The sequence below is a fragment of the Vanessa cardui genome, chromosome 21 (genome assembly GCF_905220365.1).
Source record: "Vanessa cardui chromosome 21, ilVanCard2.1, whole genome shotgun sequence".
Taxonomy (NCBI): Eukaryota; Metazoa; Arthropoda; class Insecta; order Lepidoptera; family Nymphalidae; genus Vanessa; species Vanessa cardui.
Genome location: NC_061143.1, coordinates 4,990,760 through 5,011,552, shown reverse-complemented (window position 1 = coordinate 5,011,552; position 20,793 = coordinate 4,990,760). Strand labels below are relative to the sequence as shown.

The 20,793-nt window shown below is 32.8% G+C and overlaps 1 protein-coding gene across 2 annotated transcripts; it reads right to left on the bottom strand.

The window, feature by feature from the left end:
• Window positions 1-972: 972 nt before the first annotated feature.
• Window positions 973-15,604, bottom strand: LOC124538781 (pollen-specific leucine-rich repeat extensin-like protein 1). 2 transcript variants are annotated; one of them, XM_047115977.1, is made up of 6 exons: window positions 15,442-15,603; window positions 6,292-6,350; window positions 4,781-4,847; window positions 2,463-4,576; window positions 2,223-2,264; window positions 973-1,204 (listed from the first exon to the last, which is right to left on the bottom strand). In XM_047115977.1, exons 2-5 carry the CDS (start codon window positions 6,303-6,305, stop codon window positions 2,246-2,248), a joined length of 2,214 nt encoding a protein of 737 aa, XP_046971933.1. In that variant the 5' UTR covers window positions 6,306-6,350; window positions 15,442-15,603; the 3' UTR covers window positions 973-1,204; window positions 2,223-2,245. The 2 variants fall into 2 exon arrangements, with proteins under 2 accessions (XP_046971933.1, XP_046971932.1); XM_047115976.1 differs by lacking the exon at window positions 2,223-2,264 and having other exon boundaries at window positions 15,442-15,604.
• Between the last annotated feature and the right edge of the window lie 5,189 nt (window positions 15,605-20,793).

Genomic DNA, 20,793 nt, shown 5'->3' with positions numbered 1-20,793 from the left:
ATTTTTAATACTCAAATAAATAGTAATAAATACAACGTAAATATTATTCAGATTTAACGATTGAAAAAAAATATAATACTATACAAAACATGTCTATTAAAATCAGTATTGCCATGATACGTAGGCAAATCACTTTTTTTTAATTTTTGTTAATTACAAACGAATTAATTACAAACCAGGTTTATGGGAACTCATATAATATTGGAAATTATATTGTTATAGAAACTCTTTGGTCGAAACCTTGTTAATCAATTAGTAGGAATATATTTGTTATCAAAAATTTAAAAAATATTATAGGAATACTGCTTAATATAAATACATAATATAACAAGAATAATATATAAATAAATAAAATATATATTTATAATAAATATACAAATTTATGTTAAATATAATATATTAATATAAGGGTATCTAAAACAATTAAAGACATATTTTATAAATATATACATATATATAATTTTTATTGTTAATTTATAAAACAAAAATTCGCTATCTAATGGTAACTTGTAATAAGTTAAAAAATTATAACTAAACTTATTTTAATATAACGTTTTATAACGAAATAAAGTTATAAAATTTGTTATAATTTAATAAAAATTCCTAATTAATCTTTGGTATATTAGCCGTATTTATGAGCATTAGTTTTTAATTTATAATCACATAAGCAGCACATAATATCGTTTGTTTATTACAGATTTTTTATAACTTAAAATTAAACTAAATTATATAATTATTAAATTAATTACTAATTTTTAAATAGCTCGTTATATTCCCGCGCGTCAATTTTTTTTAATATAATATATTTTAATATATAGTTTTCTAGATAAACATATATCCCTACCGTGTTTACGAAGTCAAATTAAAAACACGTAAATGATTAATACAATTATTCCAAAGAAAAAAAAATTTAAGCCATTAGAAAAACATATATTTAAGAAAGACGAACAATGGCTACCTAATTTTTTTTTGTTTGCTAGACCAAAGTTATGCCGATATATTTTTCTTAATTGCCAGTCCAATAAAATTTTACATGAGTTTATTTATCTTTCTTCATATTGTATTTGATTAAAAATCAGAATAACCTTGATGATTTTTCATATTTATTTTTATATTGTCACCCGTTCCTGTTATGACCTGCAGAACTTTAAACGCCTTGGATTGCCGCGGCGAACCATCTTGCGTGAATCTGTGGTAGTACACGCTGGAAACATGTAAAAAATAAGATTAATACAATTTAAAAAAAGAACATATTCCATTTCACTATGCTTTGTTAGCATCTTAATTTCGTTAAACAAAATGTCCCTTTTTGCAAATGTCAAAAAGCGATTACTTCCTTCTTATTCAGAATGAAGTGTTTATCAAAACAATTTTTTATTCAAAACAGCATTTATAAATAATTACCAGTAGGAATATTCATTTTACTTTCAAATTTAAATTAAATACAATCAAACCGCACTTAATGTCATTTTAAAATTGGAAATTGTATATTATTCAATATCTACATTAGATATCGATATTACATTGAATTTAATATTACTAGGCTTACTTTCGAAAGGTATTAACGACTTTCAAATAACTTTATACTTTATTTTATTTTATTTCTACTTTACTTATTTTATTTTAGAAAAACAAACAATAAGTTAAATTTATGGGATATGAAAATACAAAATTACATATATCAGCTAAGTTTCCACCAGTAATTAGACACATATTATTAAAATAAAAAAACGACTAAATATATTGTAATTTAAAACATAAAACTCACGAATTGAGTCTTGTTAAACCGTTGGCCCTTTTATTTGTAACAGTTCAATATAGAAGTATCGTATTAAATGATTATGTTAAGTATTACATGAAAAGTATGAAGTAAAAAACTATAAGTAAAACTCACAAATAAATCAACTCCAAAATTACGCTTTTAATTTTGAGTAAATCCGAAATCAAAAATCATAATTCAGGTCAAAGAATTCGTACAACAAAGCAGTTGTTAGAAAAGCCAATTAGAAATATATTGTGCACTACGCTTTGATGAAAAAAAAATTAAGTAGGTACTAATTATCTCTATCGATAATTAGCAGCTAATTACAGAGAGAGCAAATTTGTTAAATGAATGAAGTAAACAGAATTAGAGCGCGTTCACAAAGCGTGAAGATGCTAATATTGCTAATTATAGAGCAAGTGCCTGAATCATAGAAGCAGTGCAATAAAAATGAGTTTACTTTGGACAGTGCAAACAGCTCCCTTAATACCGCCCACCGAAGCTGAAAATTACAACAGACAAGTTCTTGAGGATGTATTTTAATTACATAATTACAAAAAATCTAAAACAGAGTACATAGTGTACAAAGTAATCATAAAAGTCAGGATATTGAATTTAACTCTTAAGAATAAACATATCTGTAAACAAATAAATGAAATCAAGTTACTTTTCTTTAATAATAATAAAAAACTAACGTTACCTTTTGTTTGCCCCACCGTTGCCACCTTCAATTTGTATTGGAATTATTCGCGTTTTTGGCTGACTGTCCTGAGTATTCTGGAAACTTCTATTCAACATTGGCAAATCTGGCTGGTTCAGTCCGGGCTCATCACGTACAAGTTGCGGCGATAACACTCTCATAATGCGCTGAGTCGGTTGAGAAAATGGTACCTGAGCGTTGTTTTGGTTGTGAGATTCAGGATTTTGTTTCATATCAATAACGATTCTCAACTGAGGCTGGTTGCCTCCTTGCCGACCTTGATTTCTCGTTTCTGTACTTGAGACCTCCATTTGTATCGGAATAATTCTTCCTGTATTTGTGCTCTGTGTATTATCCCTTGGTAAACTTTTTCTATTTTCGGAGGGTTTAGTTGACCAATTAGGTTGAACGGGCTGTTGATATTTAGGGGGGCTAATGACTTCACGTGCACCCCGTTGCATTTCATTACTCTTTCTTACCCATTCTGGTTCTTGGTGTGTATCTCTCGGAGGTGTTGCTAACTCCCTGGAAGAACTCTTTCTTCCTTCTAAAGGTCTCTGACACCAAGCAGGAGGCGGTGTTTTTGTTTTTTCCTTTTGCGTTTTAACCCAGGGAGGTATTGATTTTGGACTCTCGGGACAATAATAAACAGGTTCCTGGTTGACATATACTGCCTCCTTTTGGGTATTATTATATTCAGGTTGGGAATTTTGTTTTCTTGGTGTCACGGGGATAGATATAGACGATTGATAACGGGTTTCAGGAGGGGCAGGCTGGTTAGTGGATCTATTTGTAGTATCTTGTGACCTCCAAGGGGCAGTTTCTTGTGCCCTGTTGTTATTAGCTTCTTGTGCAGCCCACGGCGGAGAGTATTGTTGCTGGCTAATGTTATTGGGAGTACTTTTCTCTAGTTTCCATTGCTGATTATAGTTACTTTCACCTTGTTGATTGTTGTTAGCGTCATTTACCTTCCATGGGGGGTTGTATGCCTGCTGTTGATTTGTATTCTGAACATTATTATGAGTAGTTTGATCTTTCGGGTACCTATTAAGTGTATTTGTCCTCCATGGAGGTGTATTTGGTGACTCATTGTTTTGAACCGGTTGAATTTCTTTAACATTGCTTGTATTATTATAAATAGCCTGATTATTTGAAAAACTATCTTGATTTCTTTGTCCAACTCTCGGCAAAGTATGAAAAACAGAATTGTTAGGTGCTGTTTGGTTATAGCTTGGGACATTTTGCTTAACAGCCGGTGAAAATGGTCCTCGATTTAACTGGGGAGATTGTGGGCTATTATGCACACTTGCCGGAGAATCTCGTCTTTCTGGTTGCCTCCAATGATTTGAGACATTAGGAGTATATGGTGAACCAGAGTTTTGTGGCGATTGATTGTTCGTTAGTGGCGGCTGATTTCCAAATGGCTGCGGACTCTTATTGAATTGAGAGTCCTGTCGTAGTAAAATGTCCCTAGTTTGTGGTGAACCGTTGACATTTGGTGAACCTGATTGTTGATGAGCATATTGTGCTTCTGGCCTGTGCAATGGACTATCGGGAGCTTGATTCTGATTTCCATAACCGTAGTTCGGTCTTTGCATATTGTTTTGAGGAGAATAGTTTTGGTAGGAGTTGTTTGAAGGAAGTTTGACAGTCAGAGGACTGGGTACCTTATCAACGAATTTAGGAACAGGGCCGATACGCTGCAACTCTGCTTTTTCAGCCTCCCAATGGTAAGGGCTATTAGTTTTTCTAAGCATACCAATAGGATTTTCAGGTATAACAATTTCAGGTCGCTCTCCTGGTGCTATTGGTTTAGGTGACTTTGATGGAGCTTCAATAACAAGGGGCGGTGGTGGCGGCGGAGCTGGTATTTGTGGTGGGGGTGGTGGCGGTGGCACTGGGCCTCCCTGGGGATGATAGACGCTGTTAGGTGGTGGTTGAGTATAGGCATGTTCTTGCTCTTCTTGAGAGCGTTGACGAGCCATCCTTCTCGCCATACTAGGTGTCCTAATTTGTGATAGATCTAAACCTCCAGGGGTATACGTGAATGGTTTCTTGTCTTTGGTCATCATCGCGTTTTGGATACACGCTGGAGGCTCGACACCACCCATTGGCTAGAATTTAAAAAGAGAAACAAATGATTAAATTACTTAATAACTATTTAATAATTTGTATTTTAGCGACTTGTTAAATATCTCTAATATTATAAAAAATCTTTTTGAGGATATAAAAAATTGTATACCTAATCAAAATGGTCTTTTTTCATCAGTGTCGTATATGCGTTTAAGTCATTTAAACAATTAGTAATATATACTTACATTGACCTGAGTCTTGCCATAGTTCGGGATCCGGCCGACGTGTCCAGTGACAGGCGCAGGGCCGTATCTGGAAAACGGCCAAACATCGCGTTATTTTTACCCGTATGACAACAGCGATGGACACAAACACTGAAAGCTATTGTTGACCCATTTCGCTTTACCTCTTCGAAATCTCGATAAAGTTTGCGTAAAACGAAAACGATAAAAACGTCAGTTTTGATTTCAGTCGAAATGAAAGACAAATATTTTGTTGTTCGGAATGTTTTTAAAAGAATAGAGGATGAAGATTAGTTCTCTAGAAGGGAATATTTTATTGAAAACGAAATATTTTATGCCTAGTAGATTCTATGGACGGAGTACTTACTAGCAGGTAATCTATTAGACAATGAATAAATGACTTTAATTTTTACACGATATAAACTTCTAGAAATTATTTTCATTTCTTCCTCATGTTCTGACATACATGTCTCGTATTATTGAAATAATGAATGAAATTGCAGTATAATCTTTTTTAAGAGTAATTATTGTTTACTTTTTTTTATATTTGATTTTAAAATGATTTCTGACAGGCACACAGACTTTATTTTATTTTAGGCTGAATGTTGACATATTTTGAATTTACTACTGATTAAAATAATTCGCAGCAATTTATTGGCAAAGGGCTCTATGACAAACAAACTACGTAGTACTATTTTAGACTTTGTAAATGAAATGCCAAATGGCGTGTGACTCATTGTGGTATATTTGGTTAACATTAATTTCGAGACTTAATCTTGTATGACCTTCATATTAAAATTAGTGATATTATAATAAAAATGCACCATTATGCGGCTCCGTTTTAAAATAATATGAGCCTTATGTAATCGTGTTTCTAATATTATGTACCAATATGTTTCAGAAGCCATTCGTGACGTCAAAAAATGTCATTTTCACAAATGCTATACTGTTCAAATATGCCGAATGGTAGTGATAATTTAAAAAAGATATGAATCTTTAATACAAAAAAATTATTTTTTGACCAATAATAAGTTCGATAATGAATAATTTTATAAATTATAGGCGTAAGAAAGAGAATTTCAAATTATAATCAAGATTATTTTTACTTTATTTGCACTTGTTAACGTGTTATAAACGCAAATTTGTCATTTTAGTTTTTCATGATACGACGGAACTATATTTAATTCATTACAATTGATTTATTTATATTGAAATTAAACTATTGAATTTTTTGACTTAAAATAAATTTTATTATAAAACCGCATAATTTGGAGCATGACTAACGTTGTTTACCAAAACTTTTTTAGCGCGTATAATTAACGATTTAGAATAAAGATTATAATTGAAATAAAGAACTCATTATTATTCAAACCGTCCTATACAAAAGCTCGAATATTATTTAGGTCATTTTAATTCAATAAAAATGTCACGATTGTAAAAACAAAATATCAAATTATTAAATCTTCAAATTTGATTTTCGATTAAAATTTTAATAATATTTTTTAGCTGCTTACCCGTTAGCCGCCATGATGTTATCACGTTGCTGTGGATGCAGCTTCAATGCCAGCTCCAACTGGAAGTGAGATCATGTGTATTAGTGGATGAACAGATGTAACGGTGAACGCGGTTTTCCACCTGTTGAAGGTTAAGAATGTGCAGCAATCGATTTTCTTAACTTTTTTTATTTATTTTTATATTTTACATATCTTATATATATATATATATATACGTTGACTGCAGGCATATATCTGTCTCTTTTTTCGTGACTTGTAATAATCACGAAAAAAGAGATATATAGAGATATGAGAATATTTATAATATTGAACTTAATAAAGAATTCTAAATAAAAAAATCATGACTAGAAATTTGTATTCAATTGCTTTTAAGTTGTTATTATGTTAAATTAAAAGTAAATCATATTTTAATAGTATCAATAAAATATATAATACAATAAATTACATAAATAATATATTGTATAGAATTAAATTAAACTCACGATGGTTTTCTGAAAAGCATAGAAAATACTAGTAAAATCTATAAATGCCCGAGATGGAATGCGATGGTAGATTTTGGCACTCTTACGATAATTATAGTTGATGGCTAGACGCCAACACGATTTTAGCTCAACTGCGCCTTACGTACCACAGCGTTTGCTATAAATTACCTTTTTACCAACGTTCGTTTACCATTCATTTTCAATGCGAAGAAAAATTTACGACATATTACCGGAAACATTAAATTTTATATTTGGATACATTGCACGATATGTGCATCAGCCAAAACCTACCCAAACAAGTCTTATAAGATAAAGTTTGTCAATTTTAGATCTGCTTACGAGACCCGAACAGTATGTCATATCATTGTATATATTAATATTGGAAATTACTAACATTTCTTTTTACCCACTCTTTTAAGCTTGTCACACGTAATAGGAGAGGATACGACAATAGCCCAAGGGGATCTATCCTGCAACTTTTAAATCGCTAAGCGCCCCCTAAAACGTTGCGCTGTTGACACTCATCTGATCTCAATTGATTTTATTATAGTTTCTTATATTCCACTTCTATATAAGAGACTTTAGTCTTTCAATGGTAAAGATATATTCACCCACGAAGGCACGCCCTCCACTTTTAATTCTTGCCTTGCTTTCGTATGAGTGATTGGCGCTAGTGCTTACAAGATATCTTAAGTGTGCTTGAAACGACCAATAAAAAATCGCAAAAATACAAACTAGGTTTTATTTGTTAAGTCTTATTAAATAACACCGATAATTGAACGTAAAGAGGATCGAGTGATTTTATCTAAGCAATCTTTTGAACGACAATAACATAACATTACGTCTGGATTGTTTTATTATTTCACTTTTTATTATAATTTTTTAAGTCCTGAACTTACCTACGTAACCTGCCCCTTTAAAAATATCATCACTTTTACATACATTTAGAACATATATTTTGCATAGTTCCTTTATAAAATGCTTAAAAATAATTTATGATTCTAATAATTAATCATTTCGTTTATAAATAACTGTTGGTTATTTTAAAAAAGGGTTAATAGCGCTGTTTGCGATAATACATTATACACAGATCTTGCGAAATGTGCTCTGCAGCACAGCTGGTAGGCGTCTATTGTTAGCACGAGGACATCCATTGAGGTCGGAAAAAATATATATGTGAAAATGAGTAGCTTCAAAATATAAAGGAAACTATAATACTAATATTTTAAATGCGAAAGTGAGGTTGTCTATCTGTCAGCTAATCCACTGAACCGAATTTTATGAAATTTGATATAAAGCAAGTTTGATTTTTCTGGAAGGACATAGGAGGCTTTTCTACGGTATAGTCCTTAAAAAAAGAAAATATATTTGCTATATTTTGGTGATACTGAAACCTGGACATACCACTGGTAAAATTGAATGATAAGTAAATATAAGGGACACAAAAAAAAATGGAAAAAACCTCAAAATGGTGGTGCTAAAATTTCAGAATGTCATATTTCAAGATTGACATTCGATTAATTGTATAATAATAATGAATTATATAATTTATAAAATACACGTATCAGAATGACATACCACCGTTGGTTTTCAGCATACCACTTGAGAGATACGAAGTGTGTTCTTACAGAATCCAACAGCTGTTCAGCTAATAAAAGATATTCCAATATAAATAATACATATATATACTTACTAGTTACTAAAACGTAAAGTAATAGCCTGTTAATTTCCCACAGCTGGGATAAGGCCTCCTCTTCCATTAAGGGAAGGGTTCCGAGCATATTCCAACACGCTGCTCCAATGCGGGTTGGTGGAATGCACATGTGGCAGAATTTCGATGAAAGTAGACACATGCAGGTTTCTCCACGATGTTTTCCTTCACCGCCAAGCACGAGATGAATTATAAACACAAATTAAGCACATATATAGTGGTGCTTGGATTTGAACCCGCAATCATCGTTTGCACGTGTTCTAACCACTGGGCCATCTCAGCTCTAGTTACTACCTATTCTATTTCAATACAAAGTAACCTAAATTCATCACTACTGTCACGGGCCACGTGAAAATTAGAGGTTTACAAAGTTACTTTATTATAAATAATGAGGTGTACGCTAAAATGATGTAATCATTATGAAGCCGAATGATTTATAGACCCATTTTGTACATACATAGGTACATACGTACACCATACCTCACGGCTCACAGATTTATGCATTTATTCATACATTTCTCAAACTACTGGTCCGAAATGCATATGCAATTTATATTTCCAGAAACCGCTTAAAATTAATTTGTTAATTTTTATGTATTGTATCATTACATAGTATAAAACAAAGTCGCTTACCGCTGTCTGTCCCTATGTATGCTTAGATCTTTAAAATGACATAGATTTTGATGTGGTTTTTTAAAAGATGTGAGATTCGAGAGGAATACTGATAATTTTAGAAGTTTCTAATGTGATGACGTAAATAAACAAATTCTGTAGTATATTTATTATGAGCATTACAATCGTGCGTAGCCGGGGCGGATCGCTAGTTAGTAATAAATAGTTTTAGGCCGAAAAATTACACATGTCTTATGCGTAAAGATAAATATTATCGTCGCTGGATTGAAGATTCTGTAGTACATTAATTTAGTCAAGTCTTAAGTGATTTTGTTACGTCAATGAAGAATCTTGAAAACACTTTTATGAACTTAAAGACCAAACTAAATTGATTACCAAACGTAAAATGCTACTGAATAATCTTCTAAATAAGTCATTTTAATACTGGTGAAACTTTAGCGTTCAGACAGACGTGAAAACCGACTATTTTTTAAGGTCCTTTCCATAATAAATTTAGGATTAATGATAAGAGTACTACTTGTAAAGTATATGTACAATATATGTAATATGAATGTGTTGGACCGTGTGTTTATGTGTGTGTAATCAGAATGTGGCCGGCTGCCACAACCTTAGCGACGCATTAAAGGAATGTAAAAAGCGTAAAACTAAGTTGTTAAAAGATTTATTAATTAATTATATTTATAACAGTTACACAAGACATATAGAGAGGAATGTAATAATAATACCCGTGTCATTCTACTATGTAAATATTTTAAGAGACAAGAACGAAACTACATATTTTCACAGATAAAAAATATTTAAACAAACTCACCTATAACTTTATACACTATTTAAAAATACACAACCTTTACAGAAGTCGAGTAAGTAATGACGAAAACTAACTTTGTAAATTATTTGAGATTGATCTATAACTATTTAAAGGATGGTTAGTTAGATGAAACTGTCTTCCTCTTTCAAATGTCAGTTCAATGAAAAAAGAAAGAGAAAGTGGTATTTAACTAATTACATGTTAAACAATGTTTATAAATAAGCTGATAAGGATTACCTTTAAATTCAGTAAACAATAATTAGCTAATGTAAATCAAAACAATAAATTAAATGTATTGATCATACGTATTGTAAATTCAAACAAAAATAAAAATATTAATTCATAAAGATGAGAAATAGTACGACTACCGGATTCAAAATATAGGAGAAAGACTTATATACCTATACTTATTATATACCTATACTGGCTGTACCTGCAACTTTACTCGTGCGTACATAATAAAAAATTACCTATAATACACAAACTGTAAATTCAGTTGTTTAAGCGTATAATTACGTTCGAATTTTACATATTAGTGTAACCTTTTTTTCTACTTATATTTATATTTTTTATGTATTAAAAATATAGTGGGCATATTATATTGGGTAGGAAAGGGCATTGAACTGTTTTCTCTACCTATTTATGTATGTAATATGAATCGAATTTCTTTTAGATACCGATTCTAGCGACTCTATAATTATAGAGTTAATTAACATATATTATGGATATATTATGTGATTCAAATGTAACCTTCTTTTTGAAAATACAAACAATATTACAATCGAATATGTTATATAATATTTATGACAGAATGTATAAAAACTCATGAAAGTTCAGAATAATAAAGCTTATATTTAAGTAATTTTCTTCATCATATTATGATACTGGCCAAATCTCAATTCTATCGAGATAAAAAAAAAATGTAAATAATATGAAAATTAAAAACTAAATTGAACTGTCACCAGAAATGGAATGGGATGAACAGGATGACACCGATTTAAATTTCAGATGTTGATTTAAACACACACATATGTTTAAATAAATAAAATCTTAAAAAGTTGAAAAGACGTTATAAAAACTTCGAAGAAACTCAGCCTTGTTTCCTGTCTACTGTCCATTATAGAGAGATCAAATACAGTAAACACTGCGCTTAATACTGGTCCGTATCCATTACAGAGTTGGGCAGAAGTTTAATATTAGAAAAACAATTGTTAACGGAGCTATTATGTAAGAAGAAAGTTGAAACTCACCGTAGAACAAGGGCGTAAAATATTGGAATCCGTTATACGACATTGACTATAATAATTATACAATTTTATAGGATATACGTATCAATATGACGTAGCAAAGTAAGTTGGTTATTACTATTCCCCGAGTGAGATATGAATACGAATTGATTGCTTATAGTTTTCTTACGTTTGACAAAAATCACTCAATATCTTATATTTATTTTAACAATTATAAAATCTTATTCTTTCTGTATCGAGCCGTAAAGACTTAGTGTCTAGAATAGCTGAGTGTCTTAAACGATGATTACGGGTTCGTTTCGGAGATGATTTAAGTATATACTATAAACTAGTTGCGGTCCGCGGCAGAGTCGAGATGGCCCAGTAGTTAGAACGTATGCATCTTAACCGATGATTGCGGGTTCAAACCCAGGCAAGCACCGCTGATTCATGTGCTTAATTTGTCTTAATAATTCATCTCGTGCTCGGCGGTGAAGGTAAACATCGTGAGGAAACCTGTATGTGACAAATTTCATAAAAATTGTGCCACATGTGTATTCCACCAATCCGCATTGGAACAGCGTGGTGGAATATGTTCCAAACCTTCTCCTCAAAGGGAGAGGAGGCCTTTAGCCCAGCAGTGGGAATTTACAGGCTGTTGTTGTTGTTGTTGTGGTCCGCGGAATCGCTTAGGGGTTGGTCATCAGTGTCAAAGAGTATCTTTCCTTGAAGTTCAAGCTCGCTCGTCAGTGATTTAGTCACGAAATAGCAACAACGAGACAGACAGATTTGCTTTGGAGTTTGTGTGCCTGTCTATTTGTTTGTTCCTAATCATCTCTGGAACGGCTTGACCTGTTTTAATGGGACTTTCACTGTAGATAGCTGATATAATAAGGAGTAACTTAGACTACTACAGTAACTTCTTTGTTGAATTCGAATGCGCTCGAAGTAGCGGGTACAGCTATTTGTTTAATATAAAAAAAGTATAAGACAACATCACATATATTACTCTGATCCCAATGTAAGTAGCTAAAGCACTTGTACTATGGAAAATCAGAAGTAACGACGGTATCACAAACACCCAGACCCAAGACAACATAGAAAACTAATGATAAAATCTACATTGACTCGGCCGGGAATCGAACCCAGGACCACGAAGTAGTTCGACCACACAACCACGGAGGTCGTCAACGTTTATATAAACATCGTCATTTAATCAATCCACAACAACCAATAGAAATCCCTACAAAAGCCATGTCAATTGTTATATTCCAATCAAAATATTGAAATAATCGCAACTACTGTATAAATTATTTATAATGTTCGTATTTATGAAGCATTGAGCGTCTGAATGTCTACGATACATTTACGAGACATATGTAGATGTCAATTTTTATGCTCGTGAGAAGACCTGTTGGCATGACTAATACCTTACCTGCGCCAAGACTCCGACCTTTTCGTGAAACAAATTGATATCATTCACTGCACAAATATGCTTACGGCAAACAACTTAATACTATACAATGTTTATATTTATCGTCATTTACATAATTCATATACGAAATTATATTTCTTAGTAATATTTATATAAATGAATCAGATTATGCAATAAATTAATACCATCTAGTATTAAGTTAATTATAAACACAAATTCAACACGTTTGCAAAAATATTTATAATATTTTTTCAAACTTAAATTCCGTTTAAAACAAAAATTTTGAAAAATTACTTATATTTACTCTATAGTTTAATTTGCAACTGGAAACACCTGAGAACACTTCATCACAGAAAGAAATGTCTTGTAATTGAATATATTTTGTAATAGGGACAGATGCACTGAAATTGTTTACTTTAATTTGTTATTTATACTGATTTTAAGACAGGCAATGACAAGCTTCTTAATAAATTATCATTTAATATCATAAATGCCCTCTCCATTGATAATACAAATGGCAATTTAAAAAATATTTAACAACATCACATTGATATAATATTTAAGTATTTTAGTTATCGACAAAAACACGGCATATAGTTTTGTGCCGATACGTCTCGGTAAAATCTACTTTCTGACACGATATAGATTTCCCGATGTATTTAAATTTCCCACTGGGCTGGGCTGGCCTCTACTACCTTCGAAGAGAAGGTTTGCACCATGCGGGTTTGTAGAATCACATGCGCTACATACATTTCGTTGAAACTAGACACATGCGGGTTTCCTCGCTATGTTTTTCTTCACTTCCCAACGAGATTAATTATAAACAAAAATTAAGCATTAAATTCAGTTGTGCTTGCCTGGGTTTGAACCCGCAACGGTCGCTTAAGATGCGCGCGTTCTAACCCTGATGGTTAGAACGCGCCATCTGGGCTCTCATGAATAGATATTAAAGCTTGTTTAAGATTGTCTAAACCTTATTTAGTCTGCAAACAAAACCGATAAGCCAAACCTATGTTAATTGGCCCTTCTTTGTGAAGTTGTTATAGGTACCTGTAAAGTACATCTGTAATACTGCTCTTTTCCAATGAACGGGTTACTACTGAGAATTAGTATCGCTGAATACAATAACTTTTACCCGTAATTTGAACTAGAGACCTCGGGTGAACTTGGAAGTTAGTTACTAAGTCAACTGGTTAGTCAAAGGTATTAAAAGGAGATTCTTATAGCGCTTGCCACTGTATATATTAAATACATACATATGAGCTTAGATGGCCCAATGGTTAGAACGCGTGCATCTTAACCGATGATTGCGGCTTCAAACCCAGGCAAGCACCTTTATATATGTGCTTAATTATGTTTATAATTCATCTCGTGCTCGGTGGTGAAGGAAAACATCGTGAGGAAACCTGCATGTGTCTAATTTCATCGAAATTCTGCCACATGTGTATTCCACCAACCCGCATTGGAACAGTGTGGTGGGATATGTTCTAAACCCTCTCCTTAATGGAAGAGGAGGCCTTTTCTCAACAGTCGGAAATGTACAGGCTGTTACTTTACTTTTACATGCATAATGACTATATAATACATTTTTTTCCACATAATAATGTACATCGCTCTTACGAAATGTCACGACTTATATTAAAAATACTTAAAACAAAAGAAGCTACCTATCACTGCAAATACTAAAACATATGATTGTCTTCGTATTTATATCCGAGGACAGATGGAAGGTTTTTTATTTATTTCCTTTGAATCAAAGTTGAATGTGTTTATGCATGCGCTAAATCTGAGCTTTGACTCAGTGACGCGATTGCGTGTCGTTACTCACAGCTTACGTATGATACTTGCGCTTGCGCACGTGTAATCGAAAATCAGTCCCATTATCAACATAATGATACATTTCAATAATATATTTATACAACACCAAAAATCTAACTGGCAGATTAATATACTATAATTCTGAATTTAATTTTCAAAAATAAATTATTTTAATTTTCTATAAAATTGTTTTGAAATTGTGCAAAGTCAATGTTCAAAATTCTTATTCAATATAGAAATGTCCCAATTGTTCATTGATTGTCAAAAATTTAGCACCGGTTCGGAAATAAATACCTTAGACCTGAGAAGAATCAGCGAAAGAAACTCAGAGTCAGTTATACAAGAATAGAAAACAATAAAACTTATATTTTCGTTATTTGAAATAAGTAGCTTGCAAGCGATCATCTTATTCCCAAGGTGTGCAAACGACTAAGAAGTTATCAGTTTTGTAATTACTTCAAGAAACAAATGCTCTTTAAAAACTCTTTTAAATTTTACAATTTAATTTATTTGTAATATTTTATGGGTTTTTTTGCAAAAATCGTGTCACATGAATCCCACGTTACGAACCCTGTGTAATCGGGTAATTAAAGGTTATGCTTTTACCTTATATTAACAGTTTTGACGTCACAATTTTATATATAAATAAAAGTTATAATAAAGTTATGATAAGTAAAATTATTAATTATATTCTCATGATTATTTCTAAATGGAAATAAATACCTCGAAAAATATTGATATTGGATCAAATCAAACTAAACGTTCCATATTACTAAAAGTATGGTATAAATAACACTCACGCGCTTTATTTATTTTTACCATAATATAGCATCACTTAAAACTTACTCAATACAAAATTACAGATTAATTCATAAATATTTCAAGACATTTTTGACCAACGATAACGTATACTATCAAATTTCCGAACGCATGTTCGATATAAAATTCAAACAGCCTTCAAAATATAAAAAAAAATGATACAAGGCGAAATGAAACGGCCAGTTTATATTCGATTCCTTTAAAATGTCATAACTCACCTCTCGTATAGGGTCAAATAATCCAAACAGATCACACTGCACTCAAATGATTTGAATGGGTAGCGTTCGTAAACACGGTCGCGTGGACTTCGTTCGTTCGGATGCGCTGCCGGGCGCCCGGGCAGACGGCGATTGCGGGCAGCGCACGGCCGTCGTAGTTACGTAGGCATGGGAAACATCGATATCGATAAATATTTTCATCTATACTGATATCCACAATATTGAAATCAAAATAAACATCAAGTATACTATGTTTATGGCAGTTGCAGATGGCAGTAACCAGTACTCCCTATTGGGTATGGCGGTTGTAGGTTTTAGATAGAAAAATATGACCTATGAAGGTATAATAGATATAAAGTTTCCTTTATAGCGAATTTCATCAAAATCGGATAAAAATATATCCGTGGAAACGTAACAGTCAGACGGACAGTTACTTCACATTTACAATCCTAATATTGATTATTTTTTAGAACATACTTGCCTAAATGATTTAATCTACTTTTATTATGATAAGAAATACAATTATTTTGAGGTTTAAAGTTACACAAAGATTTTCTTTTATTGTAACTTATTTCTTATCGATATAATAGTTGGCAACACTAGATTGGCAAATAGTTTTATTTCGGACGCAGACTCACGATTAGTCTGTCTCACCACTTATTACGAGCCTCGGTTTTTTGATTCACAACCTTCAATTCGCTGTAAAAAAAACTAAAATAGCCTTGCGCTGTCTGTAAGCTTATTTATAGAAAAGCTCTAACATTATCGGTTACTTCAAATATATTAAAAAACTTTTAATAAAAACAAATTATTACATATTATATAAAATCAACGTCAGTCTATAACTGTATTGGACTAAGGCCTCTCCTCTCAAGAAGGTTTGGAGCCCACCACGTTGCTCGAATGAGGGTTGGTGGATACACTCGTGACAGAATTTCTTTGAATTTAAACGCAGTAATATTTCACTTACGATGTTTTGCTTTACCGACGAACATGGTAATTCAGTGTTGATCGCCCAGATTTAAACCTGCAGCTTTAGAGAAATTACTTGTGTTTTAACCAGAGGGCCTTCTGCTTATATCTAGTAGGCTTTAGTACAAAGTAACCTTAAAATATCAAAATATAAAAATCGAGCTAATTGTTTAAAATTGTAATACTAATTAATTGAACATAAAACATTACAATCTTTATATCTTTATTGCTATTCAATTATTTGAACATCAGAGCAGTCTCTGCTGACTGCTGTACTGCTTTTTTTTATTTATATCATAATGTATATTTTGCTTTAGTGATTGGAGAGGCAAATATATATTAATAAAAACGAACATATATCATATAATAGAGCTGTAAGGAACTGAAACCTGTGTCCCAGCTGAATAGAATAGACCTGAATCTGAACGCACTGGGTAACGAAGATGTCTCATCACCAATTTCTGCCAGCAATTCTTAACGAGGTTGACAAATATGCAGAACATATTAAGGTGCGCAATCGTGTACAGCAACACAGTTTCATTCTCTATATACTCATTTTCATAACACGATATAACGGACTCCCCTTAACGACTACCAAGTTCTTTTTGAAACTCAGAACAGTATATATCATATATAGATATCATATCATATCATCAGCCTTTTGCTGTCCACTATGGAACATAGGTCTCCCCCAGAACGCGCCACACTGCTCGGTCCTCTGCCTCCCTTGTCCAGCCTCTACCGGCGATCCTGCGAATGTCATCGGACCAGCAGGTCTGAGGTCGTCCTATATTACGCTTACCGAGACGCGGTCTCTAGGACTCGTCTGCTCCAGCGGCCATCCTACGACAGTAACCATCTGACACACATTCAGCTCCAAGACTACGCGTTGTTCGTGAAAATTTTCCGACTGAAAAACCCAACAACAACAACAACAGCCTGTAATTTCCCACTGCTGGGTTAAAGGCCTCCTCTCCCTTTGAGGAGAAGGTTTGGAACATATTCCACCACGCTGTTCCAATGCGGGTTGATGGAATACAAGTTTGTCACATGCAAGTATCCTCAAGATGTTTTCCTTCACCGCTGAGCACGAGATGAATTATAAAGACAAATTAAGCACACGAATCAGCGGTGCTTGCCTAGGATTGAACCCGCAATCATCGGTTAAGATGCACACGTTCTAACCACTGGGCCATCTCGACACCGAAAAACCCAATATATTGAAATCGGACCAATTTGATGTATAAACCGGACATTATATATTTTAACAAGACTTTATAAATAAAAACTCAATCCTCCATCAGAATTGACATAAATTAATTGCACTATGGATTATAATGACAATTCAATGAGTCCACGCATCAAAGTAGCGTATCATCGTAAGCCGATATTCAAGCTTTCTCGTGTTGGAATCGAAGTGAGCTCTCACAGAACAACACTTGTAAGCACTTCAATCCAATAAACAAATCTTCATTCAAAGTCCATCAATAAAGAAAACTATCAAATTATAAATCAATTTTAAATATAGTACAGAATTTATGTTTAGGTGTTTTTAATTTTAATTAGTACAAAAAATAGATTTATTTATTATATGTCGACGGTCGGGTGAAGCGACAACTACACACCTGTTGATAATAATTGATCACCATATACCATACACATGAGCGCTATATAATCACCGATCGTCCATGCGCCAGCAACCCTGAGAACTAAGATGCTGTATCATTATGTACACAGGACAGTCTCACTCACCTTTCATACCTGACCTACGACAATTCAGTATTACTGTTTAGCGGTAGAATATTTGAGTAACCTACCTAAGGCTTGTTCAAGCCCTAGTAACAAAGTTACTGTAATGACTTTTTGACGACCGTAGTCAAGTAGTGTGTACACCGGTTTTCATGGGTACGCCATTCCAAGATCCCGTGTTCGATTCCCGGCCGAGTCGACGTCGAAAAATATCATTAGGTTTCTATGTTGTTTTTGGTCTGGATATTTGTGGTACCGTCGTTACTTCTCATTTTCCATAACACAACTGAATTAACTACTTAGTTTGGGATCAGAGTAATGTAAGTGATCTTAATAAAAATAATGACGTTATAAGTTTATTTTAGTCCTTGTATATAATATAATATGTAATACTACAAAACATTATAGATAATCCCGGCTTTATTTCAACGGAAATAGCAGTTGGCAGTCAGACAAGGTTCTGTGTGAACGATGAATCACTACGCTAGCGTGTGCACACTTACCTATGAATAATCGAAATACCTGTTAACGTAACCCGTTTCAAGTTTGCGAATTGATCTAACGATCATTGGGTAATTAAATCGTTTTGTGTAAATAACTCTATTTAACGTACTCTTAAAAAAATACGAGAGCCGAAATGGCCCAGGGGTCGGAACGGGTGCATCTTAACCGTTGATGATGGGTTCCATCCCAGGTAAGCGCCACTGAATGTTTATGTACTTAATTTGTGTTTATAATTCATTTCGTGCTCGGCGGTTAAGGAAAACATCGTGAAAAACCTACATATGTCTAATTTTATAGAAATTCTGCTAAATGTGTATTCCACCAACACGCATTGGTGGAATATGCCCCAATCCTTCTCCTCAAAGGGAGAGGAGGCCTTAGCCCAACAGTGGGAATTTACAGGCCGTTGTCCGTCGATGTTATGATCATGAAAAAAGCTCAAGTAGCGAATTATTTCTACTACCAAATACTGTTCTTTTTTAAATGTAATTAGTAGATTTTATGTTTATTCTGTTCAAAAAATTTTCAACAAAAACGTTTGATCAGTAATCTGAATTAAAAATACAAGATCGATTTCAATATATTTCCGCGGTACCCAAAATCGCTTGAATTCATTTATTGGTACGTTATGTTCCTCCCACACATTCGAATGGTTGAAACGAGGTTGGAACAAATGATCTTGAGTTTGCATAAACTACGTGTATTTGCTTTGAAACTATTTTATACTTATCCACCATCCGGTAATGTATTTGTTGCCAAAGGACAAAATATCAGCCGATATAATAATGAATCATTGAATTTGTAAAAAAAGAAAGAAAAATCGAATTATTATACTTATATTTTATTGCTTTTATGATTAATTACAAAATATATTTTCGATTAATAAGGTATCAAAATGTATATCACTAAAAATAAATTATGTTACAAAGGCAAGTTTATTTCTTAAATAAATTTCTTCCAGCCTAGAGTTACAAGTAAACTAAGTTTACAAGAAAAAGTGAAATTGTACCCACAACCTGAGCTTATTATTTCCATTTAAGTATCAAATAACAGAAATTACTTAACTAATGCTAAGATATTTAAATTCTACGCTAAAATTATTATTCGTTTTAACTGTTACGATTTATAAAAAAACTTGGGTTCGCCGAAAAATAAGACGATCGTGAAGAGAAAACATGTAAACAGGGTCGGCCTCGATGCTAAATATACCCAATATTTCGGAATATTCCCATTGCGCCCGCGCAGATCCGACCTAACTTGTAAATATTTAGCATTTGTATGTATATAAATTTATGTCTTTCGTTTCTTCTTAGAATTTATCCAAAATAGATATATTTTAAAAACCTGAAAATTAATTTTACCACTGAGATCAATCTGTTACCTTTAAAAGAACGAAAAAAAAATGTATCCAACTAACAAGTTTGCTCGTATATTATTTATTATTTAATTATTTAAAGTTAATAATATAGACGAGCAAAAACATATATTCCCCAAAGAATATTATTAAGCATATGAGCAAATACATCTATTCCCAATTAATGTTATTTAATTTTATCAATATTGAAAACAATATTTTTTCTAGGTAATCTAGGTAAATCCTTACGTACCACAATCAAATATTATAACAAATGCTTGAAATGTTGCTCTCAAATACATTCAACAAGAACTCACAGAGCAATATGTAAATAACAGTCAACTGTTGAAATAGAGCGATAGAAAATCGCGCGTTGGATTTCAGTCGACAGTTGGTGCGCGGGAGTCGCCAAATATTTATACTGGCCATGAGATAGCTTGGCGCAAATCATAGGATAACGCTTGCTACTCAAACGAAATCAGACCACACGCTATTTTGCAGGCAGCATTTTCACGTGGCAGCTTAAGCGTAGGCATTCGATTTTCAAAAAGTCGTGCCGTCTTTATTTTTTCTTCCACTCGTCCATTATACATTACTACAATTTTTTGTGAGCAATATACGGTTAGAAGATTTAGTTACAAGATTCCAAAAAACCTACTAAGTGCTTCTGTTGCCAATTAAAAAATTATAGGAGCTCTTGTGTGCAAAAGGTTATTTATTATACAATTAGTGAGTTTATGATTGATAACACACCTTGAGAATGAAACGATCGC

What these genes read in the sequence shown, in the direction of transcription:
- LOC124538781 (XM_047115976.1), bottom strand. An exon ending in ATGGCAAGACTCAGGTCAAT is followed by an intron (nt 4,577 to 4,780) that starts GTAAGTATATAT and finishes TTTAAATTCTAG; the next exon opens with CCAATGGGTGGTGTCGAGCC. An exon ending in AACGGTGGGGCAAACAAAAG is followed by an intron (nt 1,205 to 2,462) that starts GTAACGTTAGTT and finishes ACATGTTTCCAG; the next exon opens with CGTGTACTACCACAGATTCA.